Genomic DNA, 26,902 nt, shown 5'->3' on the forward strand with positions numbered 1-26,902 from the left:
CAGTACAATGAAAAATGCATGTGAATTTTGTAGCTTTCGTGTAGCTCAAAATGCCACTTTAACACCCTATTTTATACTGTTCAACTCTGCAGCCTACTTAGAGAGATCTCTACAGAGATGTGGTTTTATATGTGTTCTTTTACTTCCCCTGGTGTCACCCAATTCTAATATCAGGTGAACGGATGCATAGTTAAAATATATATGTTCTGAGATTAAAACGATCTCAGGATTAGATATTGTAACAAACCAAAACGTTTTCTCTAAGCTGCCAAAGCATGCGCTTGCTTAACAAACTCAAACAAGACATAAACCTGAAAGCCTGCCTAAGCACAATGCCAAGTGGTGCCTCTCTGCTATGTTCTCTTTTATATAATTCTGTTTTGATGTGGTGCTGAACAGATCTGACTCTACCTTTTTTCATAAAAATGGACACTCCAGCACAGAAGGTATTTTGAACTTAATATAGCGAACATTAACTCAGACAATAAGACAAAGAAGAACTATCCTCTATACTCTGCCTTTCCTGTGCATAGGTTAGTTTCCCTTCAGGGTCCCTGTATTCACTGATTACTGCATGGCATTGCTTTCCCTGTTTGATGACAGACAGTTTCAGTCCTTCGTGGCCATTTAACTCTCGCAGAGTAATGCCACCTAATAAACTGTTTATCATATATGTTTCCGTACAATGAATTTCAATAATTAAAATATAAAAATGACTATTTGGCTACAACTTTGCATAATTTGCAAACAGACTGCAAATTGCTCAGAACAACTAAAACAGATTTATCGTTCTACAGTGATTTACTTGGTCATGTCAGATTAGTAAAATGGATCTGTTTAAAAACACAATAATTAAGATAGGCAAAATGAATTAATCAACTGACAATATAGTCAAAATAGCACTCCAACCAAAGAAAATAACTGGAGAAAATCTTAGTTTGCAGATTTTTTAAAACTGTTCTTATGCATAAATAAAAACCTTAAAATGTAGATGGATTGCATCCAACCGAACTACTGGAGCTAAAAGTGATAATGATTCAAACATTTTTCAAATTAAAGTTAAATATTTATAAGCACCCAACCACATTCCATAAATCACAAACTATTATTTTATTCCTGAAGCTTCCCTGGCACAGCATGTGAATTGAGCCACAGAAAGTCAGCAAGAAAAATATCCCCTTTATGAACATGAATCAGATACGAAAACGAGAGCATTCCAAAGAGCAGGTCTCACAGTTACATTCCATATGGCCCTTCCATGGGAATCACAATTGCACAGCGCAACGAATTCGGTATCAACAACAAAATTTCATCCACAGATACACATAGCCCCTCTCCCATTAGCAACACCGCGCAGGTGTTTCATTATAATGAGGAATAAAATAAAATTGAAGGAAACAATAGCGGTCCTTACCTGTCAATTATCACTGGATCTGATGGAGTCTCATTTCTGTTGCCACAGCTTTTCTTGTCACAACACCGGCTACAGAGCAAAAGTGAGAGGATTTAGTGCAACCATTACACTGTAAAATCATCATTACGAACACAGGAGGTTCAAATTGCAAGCTAGAGTTACCATTCTGCCCCTGTCTGGAAATCAGTCGAATTTAGTGGGTCACATATGGGTTAATTACTATGTTTAACTTCTTGCACAGCTGGTTAGTAACGGCAAACATAAAGAGAAAGGGGTTTCGCCTGCTTTCACGAACAATAGTTCATGGATCACTTCAAATGGGGAGTGTGGTCCACCCCTTTTTTATGGGGCCAATACACACACATCAAGACCAATAACAAGAGTGGGCTATTTTTCCAGTGCACATAATTTTAACATCTGGGTTGGTGCTCATATTATACTACTGGTTTCCAGGGGAAGTAGAAATTCCCAGCACAATATTTTCCCCTTTTAAAATACTGTTGTTAGCATTGAAGCTAAAACAGAAACGCCATTGGCTGCTGCTTTTGATGCTTGAGTGTATCTGTTTCTCTAAGTTTTCTGAGCATTTTAATGATTGCTAATAGTACTATGGAAAGCAGAGTGCTGCCGGCTGGTGCCCTGTATTAGGTCAGATACAAAGCAGGCATGTGAAACGTAAGCTCCCTCTACCAAAGAATTGCTCCATTGCTGACCTTGAGACTTGGATTCTTTTGAACTAAGATGGCTCATTGTTTCCAAAGAGAGTTAAGTTGTTGTTTGTGATGGTTTCTTGTCAGGGCCTATTGTCTATTAAGAGCCTGACTCATTAAAATATCGCACATGATCTCTCACACAATCTATACCCATTTCCGCTTAGGGCAGAAAATTCTCCAGGACGTAACTAGTTAGAAATGGATCCGGACTTTCCTGGGAACCAAACCTCAAAGCTCTTACTCTCATGAGCAGTCCCATGTAACCAATCAGGTTCTTACCCACTTCCTTCATCTCCCTAGTGGCAGAACATAAATATCCACCCACCAAGGATTCCCCCTTACAGCCCCACCCCCGTGACTCCCCTTAGTAAGGGAGTAAAAGAAGTAAACAACACAGCCCCAGGCCTTAGGGGCACTTTGTCTCTGTACAACCAGGACGCCAATGCAGCCCAGCCCCCGGCCTGCCGCTCATTCCTCAACCCCGACACAGATCCCTACCGTCACCTCAGCAGTGCCTGGGCTTACAATGCCACTGCGGTGACTAAGCTTCCCTGTCACGCCACGGGGTGGAGATCTGTTCATGGAGGAAACTGTCTGTGTGTGGATCTAGGGCTGGGGTCCCCTATATTCAGGGCCGGCGTGCAAGGCCCGGGGAAGAAGTGACCACTCTGTCACGTCTGGGACCGACCATGCCGGCCAATCGCACCGGCCCACGGGGACCCCCTAAAGCGCAGGGCCTGAAGCAGTCGCTCCAATTCGTCGTACCCTAGCGATGGCTCTGCCTATATTACCCCTAGTTTCCACCTTCGCCACAGAGGATGGCCCCTCTGCATTTGGCAGACTTACTGACTGTGGGGTGACCATATGTCCTGATTTTATAGGGACAGCCCTGATATTCAGGGCTTTGTCTTATCTAGGCGCCGATAACCCCCCCGACCCCGTCCCGATTTTTCACACTTGCTATCTGGTCACCCTGACTGACTGGGACTGACAAACCTCACCCTATACAACAAACCTTTCTGTAAATGCCAATTTTCAATTTCAACATTCAGGATTAGGGTTCTGGTAGGAATTACAGCTCCTCTTCCTTCATCTCAGAGGGACTATTTTGTTCCTGCGGAATGTGGAAGAACACCAGCGCAGGAAGCAGTCATTAGAAAGGCCACACTATATAAACAGCTCTGCTGGGAGTATGACAAAGGTTCTCTTATGCTGCTGAACAATAGAGCGAATAATGTACAGTAACCCACCAAGACTCGCAATGCAGCCACTAGCCACACTAAAAATAACAAAACAAAAAAAATGGCTTTACAAACCCAGCCTGTTGAAATGTGGTTTCCAACAGGAAAAAAAAAGTTTCAAAGAGGAAAAAAATACATAATGCTTTTCACTGTCAAAGTTTCAAGGCAACTATTCAGGATTGAAGCTTTTCACAGGTAATGCATGTGCAGGATGTCCAATTCTGGGCAAGTCACACTGTTTAGGACAGCCCCCAAAGCGGTTTCGTTTTACAGTACAACCCCATAACTGATTCACCCACAAAATGAAAAGCCTCGACACACAACATAGATCTGAATTTAGGAACGAATAAAATAAGCTCATAGATCATGGGGACTTTTTCCCCCCTTTTTTGTTTATAAAAGGGAATTTAGCTAGAATATGTGGGATGGCAAAATTTACCCAAAAACAAAGTAATAAAAACCACTAATATTTTTAAATGATTAAATTTTAATTAGAAGCATAGTTGGTGCAAGTTAAGACACACAGTTCTTGTGACTAACGCAAACCAGGGCCGTTTAGAAGAACCTTATCCCGTGAGTAGCCCCACCGACTCCAAAAGGATTATTCCCAGAGCAAGCCGGCACTGAATGTGAGGGTACCAAACCTGGCCCACGGGGCCAGAATCTGCCACTCTTACTTATGCTGTTCAAGGCCCCAACCCTGGAAGCTGATCCACATGGGCAGATGCCGGTGCCCACACGTTACCCAATAGGGGGGTCTGTTCACATGGAACAAGTTCCTGGATCAGGGCCAAACACCTCACTCTCGTGTTGGGACACGCCCCTTGAAGGGGCCCCTTGTAAAGAACAAGCCAAGGTGGGGCGAAGATGCATAAATTAAGATGGGGAGGATTAACACATACTAAGGCTAAAGGGGGAATGGATTGGTTTTGTTTCCTTGCAGGGAAGCTCCCCTTGAAAGGTCTGGGGAACACTGCCTTGCTATTGAGTGGCCATTGAATAGGATTTCCTGGGCAGTAAGGTACCAGTAAACAGGAGTAAGAGTGGACGAATGCAGCCCTTGTGTATTATGTGAAGGTGAAAAATAATGGTTCTGTGCCCTTTTCCTTGCAGCTTAGTGAAATACAAGGAAGGGCCAAAATGTTGGGTTTTAAGTAGTTTTTTTCCCTGCTTGTTTTTTACATTAGAAATTCAAGCGTTGTCTATCCCGGTTTTTCTATGGACAACTGGAGAATTAAGACATCACAGAAAGCCTCAATTTGAAACCTCATAAACTGACATGAGAAGTGATTTTTTTATTCAGTCTGATTCAAACGCGCTGGGTTTTGTTAATAGCTAATTAACACTTGGGATGACAACTGTCTGTGCTAAATATCCACCTCCCTCATCCCTTCAGCGAAGAACCGAGAAAGAGAAGAGTACTGGGAGCTGAGTCCTCCAAGAAATCCTCTGGTTAAAACAGGGAAGGTGAGACTTGACATTCTTGATGCTTCTAAAGTTAAAAAGTACAAAAGGGTTGTTGTTGTTTTTAAAAAAGAAAGGAAAAACTTTTCTTTATAACCATAATGAATGCGGGGAACGGGCACAATCTCAATTTTTTCCTCCCTTGTGGGTCACTTTTAAAACACGCTTTTCTTATGAAGAACCAAGAAGAAACATATTGTGCATGGAGGTTCAACTCTCCCCCCGCTGACCTCTCGAGGAGGTCCATATGGGACACTGGCCAGGCAGCTTGCATGATGCGTCTCGATAGTGCTGGCATACTTGGGCACGTGTAAACTCAACACCGTGCAAGAACGCCGGTGCCCGTTCTGAAGTGGTACCCAGAGTCTGATGGTTGCATCTCTCTCTGATTTAACATGCATTAAAAGAGAAGCCCCTAAGAGGCTCCCAACCAAATCTGACCTGAATACAGGAAAAAGGGAGTATGCTAATGTACCCTTCTCATCGAGCTCTTCCTGCTCCTTTTGCTTTCTCTTCCTTCCCTATATCAGACAGATGCTGCTCTCTTCACGTCCAGATCAGCCTCCTGCTTCCCATCCACCAAGTACCATTTCTCCCCTCCTTATAGCCTACTTCCTCCAGCAATCCTTCCTGCCTTCTTCACACCAACCACCTATATGCTCCCTCCCTTGAGCTGTTGGCCAACATCATCGATGATGTTCGCCTTGCCTAGGGCCAGGCCGTGACTGGCCATTGTGCGGTTGGAAGGGGAAGGGAGCATCATACAGGGAGCCTCCTCCCCTTGCACACACCATGGCAGGGCCTCTTGGCATCACAGTCCCTGCACTTGGGAGCACAAGGACTAGTCCCTCTATGGTTCCTAGGGGCTGCCCATGTCCCTAAAGGGGATGGGGAGGAGGCAGGGTCTTGGCCTCCTTCCCCACTCTGCACCTGCCCATGGAAAGGGCTGGGGAGGTGGGGGAAGGGAACAGCAGGCTACACGGTTAGGATGGGTGCTTTCTGCACTGCCCTTGCAAGCAGGAGAGCTCCCAAAGCACAATCCTGCTCATTGGCTCTTCTGGAGTCAGGTGGGCGTCTCCACATCACCCCCCGTGCAATCCAGCCCTTAGATTTAGCACTAGGGAGCCCTGAACACGGCTTATCCCTTGTGTGCAAACCGCTGCGTACATGGACTGCACTAGAACAATGGGTTTTTATTGATAATAATAATTAACAACAGTAGAGCAGGCAGATGTTCTCTAGTTAGGCCAATACAGCCAAATCACAACCACCACTTTAGCCAGAGTGAACTGCCTCATTCACGGCACAGGATGGATTTCCTTTTCTTTTTTTTTTTAAACAAAGTTTAAAAATTTAAAAACAAAAATGTCTCACGTGAAACCCTGACATGGGCCATCAGCAGGGTGAGGATCCTTAGATCCACAACACAGTCCACCACCCCTTGAGCTAACAGAAAAACTAGTAGCAGTAGAAGGCTGTTATCTTCAGATTAGACTTGCCACTAGAGGGAGATGGAGACAGACACTTTGGCAGTGGGATTCACAGCAATACAACGTTGAGACTCAGGAATAATGGATTCAATTCCAGGTTCTGGCGAGGTGGGGCGGTGGGTTTTCTACTGAGAGCACAGGACAGACACTCCCCCTTCTCTCAGTCCTGGAACTCAGTACCATGGTTGCCCCTGGCAGCTAGAAGGAGCAACTGCAGGCAAAGTCCCACTCAACCCATGCATTCTCACGCAGAAGCACGCTCAGTTGTTTTGGAGCAGCGTCCCCAAACCTCTCCATGCCCCCTCACCCCTCCCGGAGCTGGGGCCAGGATTGGGGCCGCAGCTCAGGGATGGGGGACGCAGACAGAGGCAAGGGGGCAGAGGCTTGGGCCACACCTGGAGGTGGGTCTGGGCCGGGGCCGCGACCGGGGATGGGAGCAGAGCTGCAGCCGGGCTGTGGTGGGGGAACTGTGAGGGGCTGGAGCATGCTCAGTGCAGATGGCATCTTCCGAGATTTAGATGCCAAACTTCAACAAGTCTCTACTGAGCATGTGCAAACTGCGTTTTTTCAAGAGGCTGATAACTTAGCCAAATATGGGTGGATTTTCATGGGGATGGCACAAGGCAGCTGTCTGACATCAAGGCAACCGTGCTGCCTAATTTCAAGTCCCTGCTCCACGGCATGGAGATGGTAGAGTTTCTCAGCACAACAGTTGTAATTTTTTTAACATGGCCAAACAACATATTTTCCCTAACTTCATTCTTGGAAATGGCAGAGCCATATTAGCTTAAACTTTCCCAAAAATACAGCCTTAGCCATTCACCATGCATAGGGAATTTCAGCCTGAATGGTAATCAACTTTACCAAAGTTATAAGCAACTGAAAACAGGGTTTTACAAAGGAAAGTGTCAGGCAATTCTAACTATCGGCGTCCCTACCTGCGCTGCCTATAACAATAATAAATTCCATTGAGTCAATGAATTCTTCTCAACCATTAACATGTCAGCCAAAAGAACAGCCTTATTTTGTAATCTGCAAAGAACAATGAAATCCCTACAGATAAACAAACATCTGAAATGTAACTCACTCACTTTTTTCTACAATAGTCAAGGGTCTCTCCTGTACATTTGAATTCTTGGTCTTATCCACCCCATAGTTTTAGTAGACTATAAATAAACAGCTTTTGTCACATAAATGCAAAGTTTTATTGTGCAGTTAGTCTTGATAGAAAGCACTGCAGAAAGTTGTTTAGGAATTAAATATCTAAAACAAGCTATTTTAAAATACAGAGCCCTCACTATTTCATGTCTGAAATGAAGAAATTTCATCTTAGGGAGAGCAAGCTGTCTTTCACACCATATGGCTAATGGGAGTGCATAGCAATTAGCTAGGCTGATTAATGGGGAACAGACTCTAATTTTATGCTTATAATTGAGGCTGCATTTGCACCCCTGGTGCAAATTCAGCACAACCCAACTTCCACTTACAACAGGCAAAAAATCAAGAGAAATAGAATGGTGTGGAGAGAGATGGTTTTTTCCTCGAGTCCCCTAAAGAGCATCAGATTTGCAATTTAAAGGAGTGTTAGCAACACAATAGATGACAGATTTGTGTAATAGGGTCAAGCAGCCTGGTAAACAAACAGCACCCCTTACAAATCTATAGGCTGCCAGGAAAATCGTAATCTCTAACATTTGCAGTATAAAATTTGAATTTGGTTTTTCCCTATCAGGCATGCAACGTTTGCCTGCAATGGTCTGAGAATTTTTTTTCTACCCCATACTTTGTGTTTGTGATAAAACACAGAAAGCAACTAGGGGTAAAGGAACATAATCATAATAAAGAGCTTGAGCCAATGAATTTTAGGAACTAGCATAAACTGCATTCATAGAAGGGAAGACTGCATTTGAATGTCATATTTTTCAGCATTCCAATAATAGAATACATTTTATCTCGGTCAAAATATATTGACATGAGTGTAAATCTTAGATGTCAATATGTGTTGGTCCGTTGGCTGAAATCTCGCCGTGTGTATATTCTCCAATTTTTAAAAAAAGTACATATAGGAAAATTAATGCATCAAAGTCTCTATAATTCCTACTCTTTCAAAGAGAGACAAGGTGGGTGAGGGAGTATCTTTTACTGGAGCAACTTCTGTGGGTGAAAGAGACAAGCTTTCGCACTACACAGAGCTCTTGGGGGTCTTTCAAAGAGCATTGAGTGAGATTTCTGCTGGCACTGGCTCTGCAGAAAATGAAGCCACACTCTACCGGGTTTAGAATGGGGATTTGCTTCTGCTCCAGTGGAAGTTAAGGGGAGTCAAGCTATTGTCTTCAACAGCAGCATGGTCAGGTCCTCGACGTAGAATGATTATTATTTGTATTGTGGTACCACCCAGAGGCCCTAATCAGGTGTACACACAGACATAGAGGCAGACAACCCCTGCCCAAAGAGCCTGGAATTTAAGAACTAATCAGCCCATTATCCAGTAACAGCAGCAAATATGGGCACTGACCCTCCAGACACTTCAGCGGGTGTTTAATTTCAATCAAGTGACCAGTGCCATTGTTGTTCTAGGATTATTTATGTGCGAAAAGTGACGCTTGTGCAGCTCAGGGGCCTTATTCAGTATGTACAGTTCATTGTTGGGTCTCCAGACAGCAAGCAGTGCAAACAGGGCCCACGTATTGTAGGGTGATCCCTGAGCTACTGACGTGACTCTGCTTCCATCTGTGAACAAAGAAGGGGCTGGGACTCCATAGTAAAGCAAAATCCCAACTGCAGCACCAGGCACCTCTTGCAGACCTTAGTTTGCCTAATCATTCCATGCTGCAACTGATTATCTAAACGTACTTGGAAAACGTGTATTTTAGCAAAAAATGAGCTGCAAGCTAAAGGGCCAAATCCTACTAAAAGGGCTGCAGGTCCCAGCCAAAGACTGGCCATGCAAAGGGCCTAATCCACTTACCCCATGTGGTACTGCCAGGGGCAGAACACTGCGTCTCGAGAGAGCTGGGGTTGCGGATGAAGCCAGTGGCTCAGCAACAGTGCAGATCAATGGGCCAAACCCACCCAAGAGGCAAGCTCTGGTGGATGAGAATCCGCCTGGAGACTTTGCCCAGGCACTCTCCGATCCACAGGGAAAGCCGGGGCAAAGCTCATTCACTCAGGAGCAGGCATCAGGATTTGGGCCAAACTGCTACTGTTTAGTAAATATTTTTAAAGGCCACCATGCATGCAAGTACTAAGCATGCGTTTTTCACACATTCAAATGACTGCTCCTAACTCATGCCAAGATTCCCTGTGTCCCACTGGAGAATTCATTCTTTTCGGCATTGCTACTGTCTACTGTGTAACTCCTGCACTCTTCAAGCAGGCAAAACACCCGCTAACTTCCCTGGGATTGCAGAGTCAGGGTCATGAGCGTGTTCTAAGGACTCTGTGGAAAGATCTCCTTAGCAATAAGACAGAGAAAACAGGAGTTAAGCATTCTTACCAGCTAGAAAAGAGACAGGGGCAGGCACCAGTTTTAAAATGGCCACCTTAGGGAAAGTAGCTGCTTGGCTCTGCCAAATTTAAAGGGCCAGCCCCAGAAAGGCATGCTGGAGGGGGAGGGGGGGAGAAACTTCCTATAAAAGAGAGCAGACCTGCACTGGGGTAAGTTAGGAGATCACCAAGAAAACTCTCCTGTGTTTTGATGTTGCTAGTTGAACAGGGGGCTAACCAACTCTAACCCATACTGACAAGCGCAGCCCCAATAAAGACAAACTGCAAGGAAGGTTTGCGTTAAGTGGAAGACGAGAGAGCTATAAATTTCAAGTCTGAACCCGGCTGAATTAAAGCCACCTGGGCCATCAACAGAATGCTTTGTCATTTTATTAGCGCAGCTATGGTTGTGAGGGTAGATAATTACAGCTAGCAAGATTGCCGTTTATTTTATTATTTTTGGTGAGGAAACATATTCTGGGCCCATTAATGCTAAGGTGTCTAAATGCAAACCAGTAGCCAACTGCTAAGGACAAACCTTTATAAATAATTGAAAACTGGTATGATGACTGAGACTTTGCTGCTAATTACATGAGCAGAACTCTGTTATTTTGGGATTGTTTAATGCAAGAAAGATACATTTAAGTCCTAAAATAGCTCCAGGTCCAACCTAGATTTTGAGAGACAAATTCATCTTCTCCTTGCTAATTAACTGGAAACAGGGTCTTTCTTACCTGCACATTATTTCATGTGTGAGAAGAACTCTGCACATTTCTGGGTTCTTGTCTTGGCCTTCGTACACTATCGCCTAGAAACAAAATACATTTTTAGCTTCACGCCAAACTGAGTTTGGAGAAAATAAAATGCATCACAATAACTGAATGCTTAACGATTGTTGCGGGCTGGATGGCATGCTTAAACAGACTGCGTCACCGTAAAGACTGCTTTCAAGATTTGTACTTGACTAGAGTTAGTTTCCTTCCTCTCCCATTTCAACCAATACATTATGCACATCTTCAGAGCAGTGTGTAGGACGGGCTTTTTTAGTAGTCAAGACAACCACAATTTTCCTTTCAATTCAGAATAAAATATAGACCTAATACCATTAAAACCCAGAAGGGCTTAGCATACTTCGGGGCCTATTCTTTCCTTTTTTTTTAAATCAAAAAAACAGCTCATGTATTTTTAATTCCAAAAGCAAGTCTGTTGTACCGCCTGTGCACTTTACTACTAGCTACCAGAAAAGTTCGGGTCTGATGGATTCTCCACTCCCACCCACAGTGCTCGGTTGATTTACAGTGGTATAAATGAGATGAGAATCAGGCGCTCTGAATGCAAAGACCACTGGGAAGTGGGTGAGAATAAAACAAACAGGGATGGATACATGATCTTAGCTGAGTTAGGAGGAAAATCCTTATTATTTGCAAAAACACTGGGAATACTATACAGTCACATCAAAAATAGGGTCTGCCCCTGCAATATACACCCAAATGGCACTCGGTTAAAGGGTGTATTGTAAATGGACTGGCATTACATGCCAGGCTAAGGGAATAAAGCTGCTCACAGCTGATTTAGAAAGTGTTCCTACCTGCTTAGCAGTGATAGGTATGCATAGAGCGGCAGCATAACTGCATTTGCTGCGGGTAGCAAGAAAGGATGATCTATCGCTATTGTTTTGCCCTAGAAAACATTTAAACTAGGTCAGTCCCATACCACAATGTCACCCTGCCACAGTACAGCCCCGCACATTGCCAGCAATGCCCCGGGCACCGGTCCCCTGGGAGGGGAGTCAACCAGAATGCACAGAGGTGCCGGGTTACGTTTTCAAAAGCACCCACGTCCCTTCTAATAGGATTTAGGCTCCTAAGTCACTTAGGCGCTTTGGGAAATGTCACCAAGTCCCAACAACCCACCCCCAGGGGGTCTGCCCTTCCCCGGAGCCCAGAGAAGACGTACCAGGGCAGCTGCACGGTGGGGCTGAAGCTCTGTGGCGCCCAAGTGGGCAAGAAGCAGCACTAATTTCCAGTCGGCACTGCCCTCTGCCCTGGGAAAAGAAATGAGGAGCAGCCGGGACGGGCAGTGGCAGCACAAAGCCACCTTGCCATAGGGGAGCTGGAGAACACAATGGAGGGCCCAGCCCAGTTTACAGCAGCCCAGGAGTCACAGGCTTGGAGTCACAGTTCCTCGGGCATAGCAGTGTTGTCTAGTGGGTAGGGCACTACACTGGGAGTGAGGAGACCTATGCCCTCCCCCATTCTGTCTGTCTCATCTATTTAGAATGCAAGCGCGTCGGGGCAGCGACTGGAGGTGTTTGTACAGGGCCTAGCACATGAGGCCATGAAGTCTGCTCTGGCCTATAAGCACTACTGCAATTCACATAAGGCAGTAAGATCCCAGGGCTTTGGTGCTTTGAAGGTTCATGTCTTCCTCTTCCTCCACAAGCCAGTAAACACCATCCCATGGAGGGGAGCATTAGAAGGAAATTTTGTGAGGTGGACAGCATGGAGTCCGTTCCCAGTGACCCTGCCGGAGGATTTAATACGCCCTTAGGAAATGTTTTCCCATTGCTCAGTAACCTTTACTTTTATTATTGCAGTATAACATAAGATAACCAAGGGAACCTTTACATCACTAGTTGATTCAGCTACTAAGGCCTCAGATATAATGCTTGGAGGGGGGCGAGGTTTGCTTAGCACAAAACGTGTTCCCATATATTTCTGATCCAGTAAAACTATATTTAAAGAAAATACAACTAAGCTGAATATGATGAAGTCCCTAAAACCAGCAATAAACTAGTTATTGTAAATAAAAAAGTCTCTTATGTTACAAGTTAAAATTAAAATGGAAATATGGAAAACAATAATAAGTAACAAATTAATATATGGTAAAAAAAGATGATGATAGACTGGTTTGCATTCAAAAATATCTCCCACTGAAATCAATACGTGTTTTTCCTATACAGAGTCATGAATCTTAGGTACCATGAGCTGATTTTTTAAACATGGTTTACAGCAATAATACGTAATATTAACAATGTGCATTATAATATGATTTAGCAATACCACACATAATATCAGGGATTGGTCAGTATTATCCTTGCACAGGATCCATGGTCATTTTCACTGCATGACTCCAATGTTAGTGTGTGTCTCCCCAAAGCAACCACCAGTAGGTTTTTGCTGTTAGGATAAAACAAAGGACATAAGGTACTGGATTTCCCAGCACTCCATTGGGGGTCAGTCTAATGGGTGGGGCAGTTCATCCCGGGTCTCCAATCCCAGCTCACTCCAGTCAAGGCTGCTGCTGTTGTTGCCATTCAGAACTGGGCACCTTAGTCTGGTCCCACAAGTCCGACTGCTGAGAGAGTTCAACACCCGCTGAAGTCAAGGCCCCACCCCACAGGAGTCACTCAGCACCTGGCAGGATTGGGCCCTTAGTTTCCAATCAGCCTGCAGGACAGCAACAGGTGGCTTGAAAGACACACTGGAAGAGCTGGATTGCCACGTGCAATGGAGCGAACCCAGACATGGTGGAGCTCAGTCAACTGGGCAGGTGGATTACCCCGCCAGTCAAACCAAGAGGGCTTTTTAAAAAGTAATTTCCATGAACCAATTATAATGAAAACTTGTGGTGAGAGCCTGCGCCCACTGGGCAACAGAAGAGCTCTATTTTTATTTTATGTGTCAAATGGGAATCTGGAGAGCAAAAGGGAAACAAACAAATGAGCCAGACAATCTGTGGAGGGGTTCCGGGCGGAATTTGGCTGCTAACCTAGGATAAAGAAAAAGTTACCCCCAAATCAAGTCACTGACTGGAGAAACACCAGACCATTCCTGACACCCTTAGCTGGGCAAAATGCCAGCTGAAATCAATGGTCGTGCCATTCTTTATCATGCAGAGTTCTCCACTACGTTCTGTGTAATAATCCTTGGCACAATATGACCCAGTGAGAATTTTGCCTGAATAAGGATTTGACCCACTATGCAGGGTTTGACCCATTATGTTTAAGCCCTGCTATTTTAAAATATGGTTCACCTAATATGAGCCGATCTTGTGCCCACTGAAGTCAATGGGAGCAGGATTAGGTCTGCCAGAAACTACAAATGAGAACAAGTCAATTTAATTTCCTCTTTTCCTTTTCTCCCTCTCCCTTCTTTCTTCCTGCCGCTATGTTTACTTAACCTCCAGGTACCCACTTAAATAACCCAACTAAACAGCAATAATGAACACACAGAGTCAACAATATGGTACCTAATCACCTTGTCTGTTGTGTTTATCGTCAGTGATCCTCTGCCTGGGTGCATGACGTTCTTTAGCCTTCCAGTACGTTAAAGGTTCGTTTTTTGCTTTGTTTGCACTTGACTATTGTTACTGAATCTATACATATTGTAACTTCCCAAAATAACGTATACACATCTCTAGAGCTCAGTCTGCTCCTTGCTTGATCAGAAAGTTATTTTCCTAGCAGGCTGCCCCAAACTCACCCTCCCATACTATATTTCCCAATTTCTTTTATGCAAAAGGGTGTGTGAACACAACCGTTCATTTACATGAAGCACACATTCAGCAGCCCGACAAAATAAAATGATCAGCTGATATGTCTATTGGCTTTATCGTTATTCTATTCGCTCTCAAACTGTGCTGTTATAAAAAATTATTTCTACAATTTGTTTTGGAAAGGAAACAGGAACTGCTAAAGTTTCAGATCTTTACAGCTGCCACAAGCACAGATTACTTTACAGGAAGAGGCTAAAATGGTGCTGCTGTGAAAAATGTCACTGTTAAATTAAATAAAGGCATTCTTTCACCAAAACTATCTTCATTTTCCAACATATTTGAATATTAATTTGTGAAGTCTGAGCTTTGGATTGGGTCATCGTACCAGGATTCAGCAGAGCTCTGGCACAGTCGTAATCATGCCCCCAAACAGCTATCGCATTAAACAAAGAGTTAAAGTGAAAGTTACGGTGTACAAAGTTAGATCACAGGGGCAGGGGGTGGGGTAGGGTGGGGCAAGTGTGGGGCTAAAAATAAGTTTGCAAATACACATCAGAATCACATGGCAAAAGAAAGCCAAAGGAAATACCCAATTATATATTTTGTTTTTCCTTTTTGTTTACTTCTACTGTGGTTTAAACACAATTTATTTCCTACAGTGGGAAGACACTTTAGAAGAGGTTCTTCTTCCTTCTGCGTGACTTTATGTTAAATGTTTGCCTTAAAATTCACCTTCCGTTTTGTAAAACCTTACGCCTGTAAGTAATCATCATGCAAGAAGTCCACTGAGTAAGACCTACTCATAGAAAAGAGTTTGCAAGATTGGCCCCTAATACAATAGTGCCAGATACTGATTTCCAGTGAAATGAAACAGAATATGAAAAAGTATCAGCTGTAAAACACTTGTTTCCAGAATATGAAAATTACTAAACTGGGCACACTACAGTCATTCCTGGACTTCACTTTTTCAGTGACACCGAGTACATGAAAAAGGGAAATATCAAATTAAGTGTCTAATCCTCAGCTAAATCAATGGGAGTTTTTGCCTGAGTAAAGACTGCCGGATCAAGCCATGAAATAACTGGTGTATAAACTGGAAAGATACAGAGCTAGATTCTGCCCTCTGCTACTCCAGGATAATCCAGATTTATGCCAGTATAACTGAGGGCGAAACATGGCTCCCAGTGTCAATTTACCAGTCAAGCAGTCCTGTTTTCAGAACTGGATTAGAAACAATCCTGAAGGAATGAGATCATGTTGAGTATATTAGTTGGTTATGTCATAGCCTTGATTTACAAAAGAGAGAGAGCACATGCATCGAAAGCCATGCACCGTTAAATGCTTCATTTATGTTTCACGAAACAAAATATCTCATTAATCGAAATAAAGGAGAATGAAAAACAAGCTTCTTAAAGATGGGACTAAAAGGATCTTTGCTGATATAAACAGAGATATATATAAAACGATATGTATACATATAGAGAGGATAAAATCCTGACCCCATTTAAATCAATGGCAGTTTTGCAATTGACTTCAGTGGGGCCAGGACTTCACCCAGAAAGAGTTATAGCTATATCACCTATATATAAAATGCTGTCAGCTATAACAGTGCAATACATTATTTTGACTTGGAATGATTGATTAACCATTAATGACCTAATCCTGCACTCCTTACCCAGGCAAAATTCCCAATGATTCCAATAGGGATTTAGCCTGCATCAGTAATGCAGCATTGGGTATCAAAGAGAGTGGGTTTAATTCTTTCTATAAAGCTCTAAATAGAATTCACTAATATCTAATTATTTTGTCCAATCTCTCTACGGCTCTGATACGCCAGCCAGCTTAGTAACTTATTCATACGAATTAAATACATTTCTCTCTCCTAATATGTTCATTTTTAATGCTTTTCAAACATTCACATGGAAACAGCTCTAGCGTAAATATCCCCGAACAAATGGCTGTATATTACACAGGAGGCAGCAGTTGGGCTGCCAGACTGGGAATGCACTAGGCCATCTGGCTTGAGCAGTCTCTCCAAAATCCTCAGCTTTGTTTTCACCCCCAGACTCCAAACAACACATTTTCCACTGTGATGAGTTTACATTTTCCCAAACACAGGTCCTGATCATGCATGCAAATTCCAAACTTCTTCATTCCTCTCTGTACAAGAAAATTAAAATCACCTGCGCTTTTGACATGTTACCAAAGGAACAAGAAAGCTGCGAAAATCTGGCACAATGTAAACTTTCCCTGGCTTTGTTTTGTTTCATGTTTCTGCTGAATATCTGATATTCTACTGAGTCTTTTCTGAACTTATTGATAACATTTTCTTTACACAAATACGTGGTTGCCAATGAAGAGTCAGGCGAGGCACTGAATGGAGAGCTGATCAAATATCTGCATGCACGGCAAGATGCAATAGGGCAATCAACAGACAAATGCACTTGCAACTTGAGTTTAAAGTACTGAAAAAAATCAAACCCTAAACAAAGTGTGTAAGGCTGAATGAAGGATTTTGACTCAGTAGGACTCTGGATAGTGGACTAGAGGTATCACACATGACTTGAAATACTAGGACGCCTTAGCCTGAGTTCTGTTCACCAGATCTCTATGTACATGAATGGATGAAAAAAAGAGAAGGGGATAGGTAAAGTATTTACTATTTAAATTCCTACATATTTCCTAATACTGAAATATTAAAACTTTATGAACACTCAATTGAAGGACTGGGGGCATTTACATATCTAGATCCTCAGCCTTGTCTGAAAGCGCCAGTTTTATTGGAGTGGATACATTTCACATATCGCAGACAAATTCAAAATGCATCGTTGTTAGCAGCAGACCTACTGCAGTAGGAGCTGCTGGTTTACTGAAAGCAAAAGCTATAAAGTTTGGGATCCTACAGGGCTCTGAAGGCAGTAGGAATGTGATACTGATGTCAAATGAGGTGCTGAGATAACATAAAAGAACATTTAATTAAGACAATATTAACATTTAATGCTTTTACCCTTAGAAAAATAATTTCCCCCTATAATTAATTATTTGTATCTAGTAGTTACAATTTAGAAATGATTGATGCATTTTATAAACATCGCAGTCACCTCAAAGGGTTGAAATTAGCATGTCATACCACCACTTCTTTGGTGAAACCACCAAAGGCCACGCATTAGCCTGGGTATAGCATGATACTACACATTTTGAGCCCAATTCTATATTCCTTGCCTATATAAAACTGCCATGGGAGCCACTCCAGTTTGAGATGTGCAAGACAGCAGGCTCCGATTTCGGCGTGGACACATGCCCAAGGGGCCAGATCCACCTCACATTGCAGTCAGTGTCGAAATTCTCAATGAATTCAGTGCTAGCAGGGTCCAGTCCTATGTCCCCTAGAATATCATAGATGACAGAGAATACATCCACACCCCACGAACTGTGAATTACCATGCCATGGACGCGATAGAGCTTTGTCCGTTTGTGGGTTAGTTGAACATTCAGCCACTCAAGAAATACTAGCGTGGCCTGATCTGTTTAGACCATGAACTCCAGGTATGTCTGCACTCCAGCTGGGAGCAAGCCCCCCAGCGCAGGTAGACAGTCTCATGGTAGCAGGGCTTGCACTAAAACACACTAAAATTAGCAGTGTGGACATTGCATCTGCGGCAGAGCCTTGGGCTAGTCAGCCGAGCTTAGACCCAGGGGACTGGGCAGGCTTGAGAAACCAAGCTGCTGCCTGAGCCGCAGTGTCCACACAGCTATTTGGAGTGTGCTGGCTCAAGCCCTGCTAGCCATGCTGGCCATCTCGCTCCCAGCTGGAGTGTAGACATACCCATACGGGACCAGGACTCTCTGTTATTCTGTGGGTCTTACAGCACCTAGCCTAATGGGGCCCTATTTCAGTAGGTGGTGTCTAAATGCTATTATAATACAAAATAACCATTCATGTAAAGCTTTTGCTAAAATTATGAGAAATGTGTTATATCGAGAGAGATCATGGTTTTGATTTCCTGAACGTAAAACTCCTTCACAATTCACAGTTATATAAAATTTGCAATTTACGGCTGTGACATCAAGAATGTACATTAATCAAATCAATTATATAAATTTTGACAAAAATCTGAGGATATTTTACTATATATTCTGGGGACCTAACCCACTCAAAGCTTTGCTTTTGTGGGATTTCTAAGTTGTCACCAGAAATCTCAGAGTAGCTGTAATTTCAGTCCAGGCATTCACAACTACTGAGTGTGTGTGTGTGTGTGTGTGTGTGTGTGTGTGTGTGTGTGTGTGTGTAGGGATGCATCTAGGAGCACCAAAAAGACTGTTGCCAGCTAAAACATGTATGCTCCTGCAACAGCCTCATTTTAAAGTAATCGTTTCATTATCCAATTTGTTCTGCGCTTCCTGTATTAGAATACTACACCTCTGAGTAGGCTGACAATATATATTTAACTTTCATTTAAAAATGGAGAAATTTCAGACAGAGTTTGTAATATTTAATTACAGTTTTATGTTTTGAAAGTTACTTGAGAATCCCCTATATAATTCACTGTGGCTAAAATATAAATGATATAGTCATATTTGGGTAAATCTGTGTCATATGCTGTACTTTGCTGTCTAATGAGTATTTTATTGACTGCAATAAAAGCTACCAAATCTCTGAACAATTGCACTCTGAATAAAGAATAAACAAGCATATTTACTGTTCAGAAATAAATATTAGGACATGCCACAATTATGACATGATCATTCAGATGTTTTGTTTAAAAAATGATAAATATGTCTACATAAAGGACTTTCATGCAGCTAATAGGAAAGCAAATGAGTTTCCCCCTACAAATACCTAGCACGAAAGCCAATTAGTTTTCTCCTACAAATACCCTTTATTTCACTGTTTTCTTAGTCCGAATTCAGATAGTTATTTTAAATACTGTCTTCATCAACTCTACTGTGCGTTCCCAAATAAAATAAAGTAGATATTTTGCACTAGATGTATACATGAAAACTAATTAAAAGCAGACAGAGAATTTCCCTTAATTGTAAATGTGTTTTATATCTGCATTATTATGTTTTACAAATAAACTGTATCTCTCTCTCTCTCTCTCTCTCTCCAAAAGACCCTTGATGACTTGATAATAATGAGAGAGCAAGAGGTCAAACAGTGCCTTAGGATGGACTGCTCATATGCAAGATGCCTTTGTTAAAAAAATAATATTTTGAATCCGTTTCTCTACATAAATTAAAAGATCTGTTTTCAACTGAGTTGCATACAGAGGGAAAAAATCGCTTTGCATTTCTGTAATGATATGAAAGCTGTTTACAGATTATATTTATTGATAATGCTTTTTGTATGGTCTACAATGCAATACATGGGATCCAAAACAACTACCAAAAAATAGCTGATGTATCAGAAGGGATTTTGTTACTTTAAACATGAACTAACCGATCTGTGCCTGAAAAATATGAATGACACAGGAAATACTTTCCAAGATGTGTTGTTAAAGGGTATGTTGTTGCTGTTTTAATTCATACAGTCTCTGGTCTATGTTTTAGAAGTGTATATTTAACACAGATCAGATGCATGGTTGAATTGTATATTATAATTACTCCAAGTTTCCTCTTTTTTTTTTTTTTTTTTATTATTATTACTTCAAGTTTCTTTTTTTTTTTTTTTTTTTAAGACAGTCTTCAATGGCAGGAAAAGATGTTTTGAGAGCATCAAAAACAGTTTTCTAAAACAAACTTAGCACATGGAACTTTACATTTTGGTGTCAAAAAAGAACCAAACTACAAGCCACAGGAAGAGTGTCTCAGCAGATGACAGCATTTTGAACATACAGGAACTGACATTTTTTCTTCTGTGTAAGACATTTAATATTTTAATTTGCTTTTGTAAATAATACACAAACAGAATTTTTTTTCTATAGCATTAGAATTGGAAAAAGTCCACTAACTGATTAAAAAGATGCAAATTCCAGGGGAGGGGGAAGATGTTTAAATGTATTTAAATGGAAATTTATTATAACATATAAATGCTCTTTAAAATTAACAGGATAGAATACTAGAATCTTCAGAATGCTAATTATTTTGGAAAAATATCTGGTGGTTTTTTTTTCCAAAAAATTATTACACAAAAATACTGGTTCTATATATATACATACACACACAAATACAATTGTGTGTTTTTGTGTGTATATACACACTTAATTCCTGTTTTGGAAACTCAATGCCATGTTTAAAATTAGTTTCAATCATTTTTTTTTCAAGCTGGCTGTACTATAACTAAAAACTACAGTTATCTTTGACTGTAAAATGGATAAAACAATGACTTGTCCTGCATGCATATTTTCAGTGGCTGTTTGCACAATGAAAACCACTCGTGATTGAATCACTGTCCCTTTAAAACAACTAACAAAGTAATTGCAAATAAACAAAGGATAAATATTTGCTACGGTGCCTGGCTGGTGTTTTGTGCTTATCTGTTTGTTTGCTTATTTCTTTTCATTCTCATCATTAAAGCAAAAACCCGGGGATCGAAAACCCTTTAGGGAATGTGGAGCTCTACGTCTTTATTTGTAAAGCTACGGAAAAACGTCCCTTTTTTTTTTTTAATCCTGTCTCTGTTCATAAATGTTTCTTCCGAGCCAGAACTCAGTCTGGATATACACTGGCGCTTGGCTATTAGGAAGCTCAAAGCAGGGCTGTTTCTGCACCTTTAACCCCCCAGTTTAGGAGCACCGGCTCGATCCTAGCCAATGCAACACCCAGGGTCTGGGGCGCTTTTCGGGACCAGGTTCCCCTCCCAGCCACCCTTGCACCGAGAGAAGCTGCTGCTTGCACCCCCGGTCAGGGCTCTGCGCTCTGCGCGGGGGGTTTATCGCTTCGGTGGCGTTGTTTGCGATTGCCCGTGTCCCTGGCCGGCTCGGTGTCACAGAGGGGCCGCTGGCTGAAGCGGGTTTCAGGAGGGGAGCTGGGAAGAGCTGCCGGCTGGTCCCCGGAGCAGGACGGCTGCAGCTAACAGCCCTGGAAGTCGCAAAGCTCTTTCACTCGCCAGAGTGGCCGCTAAAGGGGGCTGGTTTGGGGGCGCTGCAGTCGGGCTGCGGGGGCAGGGGCTGGTGCCCCCAGACCCTCCCTTGGGGGCTTGGTGTAAAAGGCTCCGAGGGGATCTCTCGCCCCGGCCCGACCCCCTTGCAGAAGGAGCCGGGCTGGGCTCCCGCACTGCCCCGCACCAGCCAGGCCAGCCCCAGGGCCGCGCCCCGCGCACGCTGCGATGCGGGGATGGAGGGCGAGTAAGAAGCAATGAAGGCAGGCGCCCATCACTTACTTGTTTGGTCATGGAGTCGATTAAGCGGACGTAGAAATCCTGCTCGGTTCTTATCCCTTCAAACAAACAAACAAAAAGGGGGGGGGGGGGAACAAGTTGCTGGAGGTCGGTGCATTCCCCCGGCGCCCCCGGGGGGCTTTGGGGAGCGGAGCGGCATCGGCCCGGTGCAGCCTGCCTGGCCGCGAGGGGGGAAGGAGCCCGAAGCGATCTCCTTCCAAAGCGCCCCACGCCAAACAGACGGGGGCCAGAGAAATCCACCCGCCAGGAAGACGTGCTTCCCCCTTCTCGCGTGGGATGTCCGTGGGAAAGGGAGACGGTGCTAAAATGCCCCCCACGGAAAGCTTCACACGCGCCTTGTTTGCTTTGCGGGGTGGAGGGGGGCTTCAATCACTTTTTGGGGAGGGGGGGCCGGGAAATGGGACACGAGGAAACAATTCTCCGCTGGGGAGGAAGGCAGCGTGGGTCTGAACCCGCCGGCCACGCGCGTGGAGAGCCGGGGCGCAGGGGGAGGTTATTTCGTGTCGCTTTGCAGTCGGTGGGTCCGTCTGTTCCCGCAGGGCCCCGCCTGGCCTGCTCCAACCCCAGCGCCAGCCTCCCAGGCGGGCCGGGCCCGGGACTGGCGGGCAGCGGGGCAGGGGACGCGCTGGCCGGGCGGGTAGGGTCGGCCCCGGGCGGGCGGCTCACCGTTGCTGTAGAGGAGTTGCAGCCGGTAATGGATCCCGTTATTGGTCTTTTCGCTGTTGGCTTCCTGCGTTGGAGGGAGACACACAGAGCCAGTGTTAAAACCTCCCCGATCGCCCGCACCGCTTGCAAACTCCGGCGCGCCCAGCTCGGGGTGTACCCCCCTTTCCCTCCACCCGCCAGCCAGGGAGCTTGGCGGAGCCCCGAATGCAAACCGGGAGCGCGGCCTGGGGGGACAGACCCCCCGAACCGGCACCTTCCCCGGGCCAGGGCGAGCTGGGGCGAGCTGGGGGCTGGAAGTTGTCAGAGCCCCCAAAGGGGGGCTGATGGAGCGGGCAGGGGAGCGATTCTGACCCATCCCCACGGGGGGCTGGAAAGCAGAGCCCCCGGGGCGCACCGGCGGTGCAGAGGGCTCCGTGCGCGGGCAGCAAGGGGGAGCGGAGAGGCCCGGGCCGGGCAGGAGCCAGAGGGAGCAGCCACGCCTCGTGGGCCACTTACTTTCTCCTTCTCCACGAAGCCCACGAAGGCAGTGCGCTCGATCTCCACCGGCTGCCCCTGCCTGTCGTACAGCGCCAGGACGAAGTGGAAGAAGTTGGATTTCCTCAGGTTGGAGGGGGGCTGCTTCTCGAAGTGAGCCCGGGCCAGCCCCACTCCGCTGCGGCCAAAAAGACCGGGTTAGCGAGACCGAGGACAGCGCCCCATTCAGGACCCCTATCCCCGCCCAGCACCAGCCAGGGGGACCCCAAAGCAGCTCCCCGCGGGCTCTGCGCCCTTCCCCAGCCCAGAGCAGCAGCGGGCAGCTGTGGGGGCCATGAAAGCTGGGGGGGGCTCTCAGAACAAGCCTGCACTGCAGGTGAAGCCCCCCCCGTCCCTATTTCTGTTCTTGGGGGGGCGGCACCCCAGCTTCGCAGCAGGATCTGTGGGTGGGAAGGTCCCTACTTGTCAAAAATAACGGAGCCTGGAGCCAGGTTGTGCTGCCCCTGAGCCATCCCTGGTCGTTCTGGGTGCAAATGTCAAGCCCCAATTGCGAACGAGAAGCCAGTCGGCAAAGTAGCCTAGGGAAGCGAAGTTCATCGCTGCCTGATTTCGAGATGGAGATGGGGGTGTGATCCCCCCCAAAACCCAGGCATCCAAGGAGAGAAATGTATCCATTCAACTTACAAAATCTCATCCCGCCCTCGAGATGCATAATAATTCCCCCCCATCTATATGAAGCTAACTGCCGTGCAGATGAGAACAGCAATCTTTAACTTTTTACTGCAAAGTGGGGTTGTTTTGCCATTTCCCAAACTCTAGTCAGAGCTGTCAGTAAATCGACCATGTGCCTTCTGCTTCAGCTTGAGCAATAAGCGCTCCCCCTTCCGCTCCCCCCCCCCGGCTTTTGAGTCATGGTAAACACCCCAAAGCTGCCTGAGTAGAAAACTTTACGGATTCCAGCATTTGGGTTTTCCCTGCAGAACTTTCCCTTCCTTACAGGGCTCCAAAGGGAGGGGGGTGGGAGACGATGTGAAATATACCAGAAGATGTCAACATTAAACTTGTTAGCTGATGCTGTCTCGCCGGTTCAAGCTCCATATTCACATCACTTTGTGTGGCGGTGGTAGGAGAGGGAATGATAAGCATTAAAGATATCGCGGAGGCAGCTTTGCAAAAGACACTGCTTCTTCCAAAAAAAAATGGAGGGGGGTTGGGTTTCTAGAGGGATGACTGGAATTAAATATATCCTGGACAAAGCTTTGCTCAACTCACTGGCTGGGTTTTGTAAAGGTGATCCCCGTGGGGATAAGGAGGAGACATATTTTGAATACATCTTTGCAAAACTCACCGCTTCTTGGGGGAGGGGGGGAAGTGCTATTGAGGGGCAAACAGAAATAAATAGACACCGACTACAGCCTCGCAAAACCCAGGGCTTCTTTCGGAAAAGTGACCCTGGGCGGGCAATATCGTCATATAGAATCGGTGTATTTTGCACACACGTAAGTATAAGCGAGATGCAAGTCATGGGCAGGAAGTGTATTTTTGATACAGCTCTGGAAAACTCACCGCTTCTTGCCAACCAAGTGACTCTGGGAGGACAATAGGGATAAATATGTACTGGATCCATCTATGGAAAACTCACCGCTTCTTGCAAAAAAAAAAAAAAAGTGATTCTGGGAAGACCGTAGGAGTAAATATCTCCCGAACACATCTATGTAAAACTCACCGCTTCTTGCCAAAAACAAAACCCCCAAAAAGTGATTCTGGGAAGACCGGGGGAATAAATTTCTCCCGGTGACATCTCCGTAAAACCCACCGCCTCTTGCACAACCCCAAGGTGCATCTTTGCGCGGTGTTGGCGCTGCCTGGGCTCTCCGGACTCGGCCCCCCGGCAGCACGGAGAGGGGAAGTGAAAGCAATTGATGCTGCGCGGCGCCAGCCTACCTACCTCTGCGCGGCTGTGTTCGCATCCAGGACGCCGGCTCCCTGCATCCAGGTCCTGACCGCGTTCATGCCCGCGCCCAGGGGCTCTTCCTTCATGCTGCTGCCACTGCGCTGAATGCTTTCCTGGATCCCAAACATGAAGGAGACAATCCCCGCCCGCCTGAGCGCAGACGGGAGCAGCGGCGAGGAGGTGGCCGGGCAGCGGAGGCGGGTGCGAATTGTTGCGCTCGGCGGCGGCGGGCTGGAGTCAGAGCGGACGCGGCCACACACATTTACCGCCGCATCCGAAGCGAAGCGCCCCCGGCCAGCAGCCCCCGGGGCGGGCGGCGGGTGTGGGGTGTAGCGCTCGCAGGAGCCGGGGAAAGTCGCTCTTTTGGCAGGACACCCCCTGGGCTGGCAGGAGACGGAAGGAGCCGGGGTGGCCCTTTAGGAAACAATAGGATCAAGCGACGCTGCCGCAGGCTGGGCTACACCAAGTGTCATTTTCCAGTGACAAGGGAGGCAAGTTTTCTCTCCCCCCCTCCCCGCGTCCTCGCTCTCTCTTCTGCGCTTTCCGCCCAGCCCGGGGGCGCTGCGCCCTCCTCTCGCAGCGCAGGGAGCGGGCGGCTGGAGCCAGGCGCAGGCGGGGAAAGAGAGAGGGACAGCCGCCTGGGTGGATGGAGAGCCTCTCGCCTCCCCCCCTCCCTCCCTCCCTCCCGGCCCTGCTCAACCAGGAGTGATTTGCGGGCGCTCCCTATGGAATCCGCGCTGACTAGCCCCGCAGCTAACCAGGAGCGCACCAGCCCCAGCGGGCAGGGGGCGGGGCCCCGCCGCCCGGCCCCGCCCGCTCATTTGCATCTTGTCGCCGCGCCCCCTCCCCCCCGCCACCCGCGCTACGCGCCTGCTAATGGCCCGCGGCGCTGGGGGACGCCCCCCTCATTAGCATCTCCCCGCCTCCCCGGAGCAGGGCGGGGCGGGGCGAGGAAAGTTGCAAGGAGCGGGCGGGCGCTCGGTAGCGGGGAGGCTGTTATCAGTGCAAACACCATCAGCGCCTTGTGCATCGGTCACCCAACAGCTTCATTAGCTGGGGCCCGGGGCACGGCTCTGCAAGTGCACACACACACACACTGGGGGCACGGCTCTGCAAGTGCAAGTGCACACACACACCGCTCTGCAAAGGCACACACACAGAAAGAGCTCTGCAAGTGCACACACACACACATCCCGCTCTGCAAGTGCACACACAGCTCTGCAAGTGCACACACACACACTGGGGGCACAGCTCTGCAAGTGCACACACACACACACACTGGGGGCACAGCTCTGCAAGTGCACACACACGCACACACTGGGGGCACAGCTCTGCAAGTGCACACACACATACACACACACCTCTGCAAGTGCGCACACACACACACACTGGCATGGCCCCTGGTGTTATCCTTGTTTCTTAACTCCCCCCAGCAATTAGCCAAGGGGTGATTAGCTACAGGGAGCTAATAAACACACTCCCTCCAACCTCCCCCCACCCCACCGCCAACAACAAAAAGACCCTTCACGTGTAAAGCCAAAACACACACCCTACTCTAGGTCTTCGATCTCATAGATTCATAGATTCTAGGACTGGAAGGGACCTCGAGAGGTCATCGAGTCCAGTCCCCTGCCCGCATGGCAGGACCAAATACTGTCTAGACCATCCCGGATAGACATTTATCTGACCTACTCTCCAGTAATAGTTGCCGGAAAATGCCCTTAGCTCGCGGTGTGTCAGAGGCACAACCGACCCCTCCCCGCCAAAATATACTCGGCCAATGCAGCTGAGTATTTAACAAAACTCGGGCTGCCCGGGTTAGATTCACCCTCAGGAGCAGGCTGTTGCCAGGATCGCTTCTGTAGGGCTGAACAGCCGGGGGGCAAAAAGATCGTTCAAGGGGACACTGCCCCCCGCCCCCCCCCCATCAAACCTGCTCTCCAAATGTGCCCGTTTAAAAACCGTCCCCCAGGTGTAGCTCGCACAATCGGGTTTATTTCCCGTCTATAGCAGCAGAGCGTCATTAGCTAGAGGTATCCAACCCCCCCTCCAAACCAGCCATTCCCTGCCTCGTGCAAAACACAACTCCGGAGGTGAACAGCATCGATTTGCCACCGACAGCCCCAGGGTGCCCCTGGTGAAACGTATTTAACGGGCAGGCACG

General features: G+C 46.1%; 1 protein-coding gene across 5 annotated transcripts in view; it reads right to left on the reverse strand.

The window, feature by feature from the left end:
• Nucleotides 1–24,952, reverse strand: part of EBF1 (EBF transcription factor 1) — a 318,757-nt gene extending 293,805 nt beyond the window's left edge. For 4 of the 5 annotated variants that reach the window (XM_026659369.2, XM_026659368.2, XM_026659367.2 and 1 more), the window contains exons 1-6: nt 24,733–24,952; nt 22,806–22,962; nt 22,311–22,374; nt 21,627–21,682; nt 10,543–10,616; nt 1,415–1,483 (exon numbers count right to left, since the gene is read on the reverse strand). In XM_026659369.2, coding sequence (XP_026515154.1) covers nt 1,415–1,483; nt 10,543–10,616; nt 21,627–21,682; nt 22,311–22,374; nt 22,806–22,962; nt 24,733–24,866 — 554 coding nt within the window. In that variant the 5' untranslated portion in view covers nt 24,867–24,952. Of the gene's footprint in view, nt 1–1,414; nt 1,484–10,542; nt 10,617–21,626; nt 21,683–22,310; nt 22,375–22,805; nt 22,963–23,468; nt 23,553–24,732 lie in introns of those variants that run through there. The other variant, XM_029913400.1, reaches the window with a different exon arrangement.
• Nucleotides 24,953–26,902: the final 1,950 nt, after the last annotated feature.

The sequence above is a fragment of the Terrapene carolina genome, unplaced genomic scaffold (genome assembly GCF_002925995.2).
Source record: "Terrapene carolina triunguis isolate 2854851 unplaced genomic scaffold, T_m_triunguis-2.0 Scaffold629, whole genome shotgun sequence".
Classification (NCBI taxonomy): domain Eukaryota; kingdom Metazoa; phylum Chordata; order Testudines; family Emydidae; genus Terrapene; species Terrapene triunguis.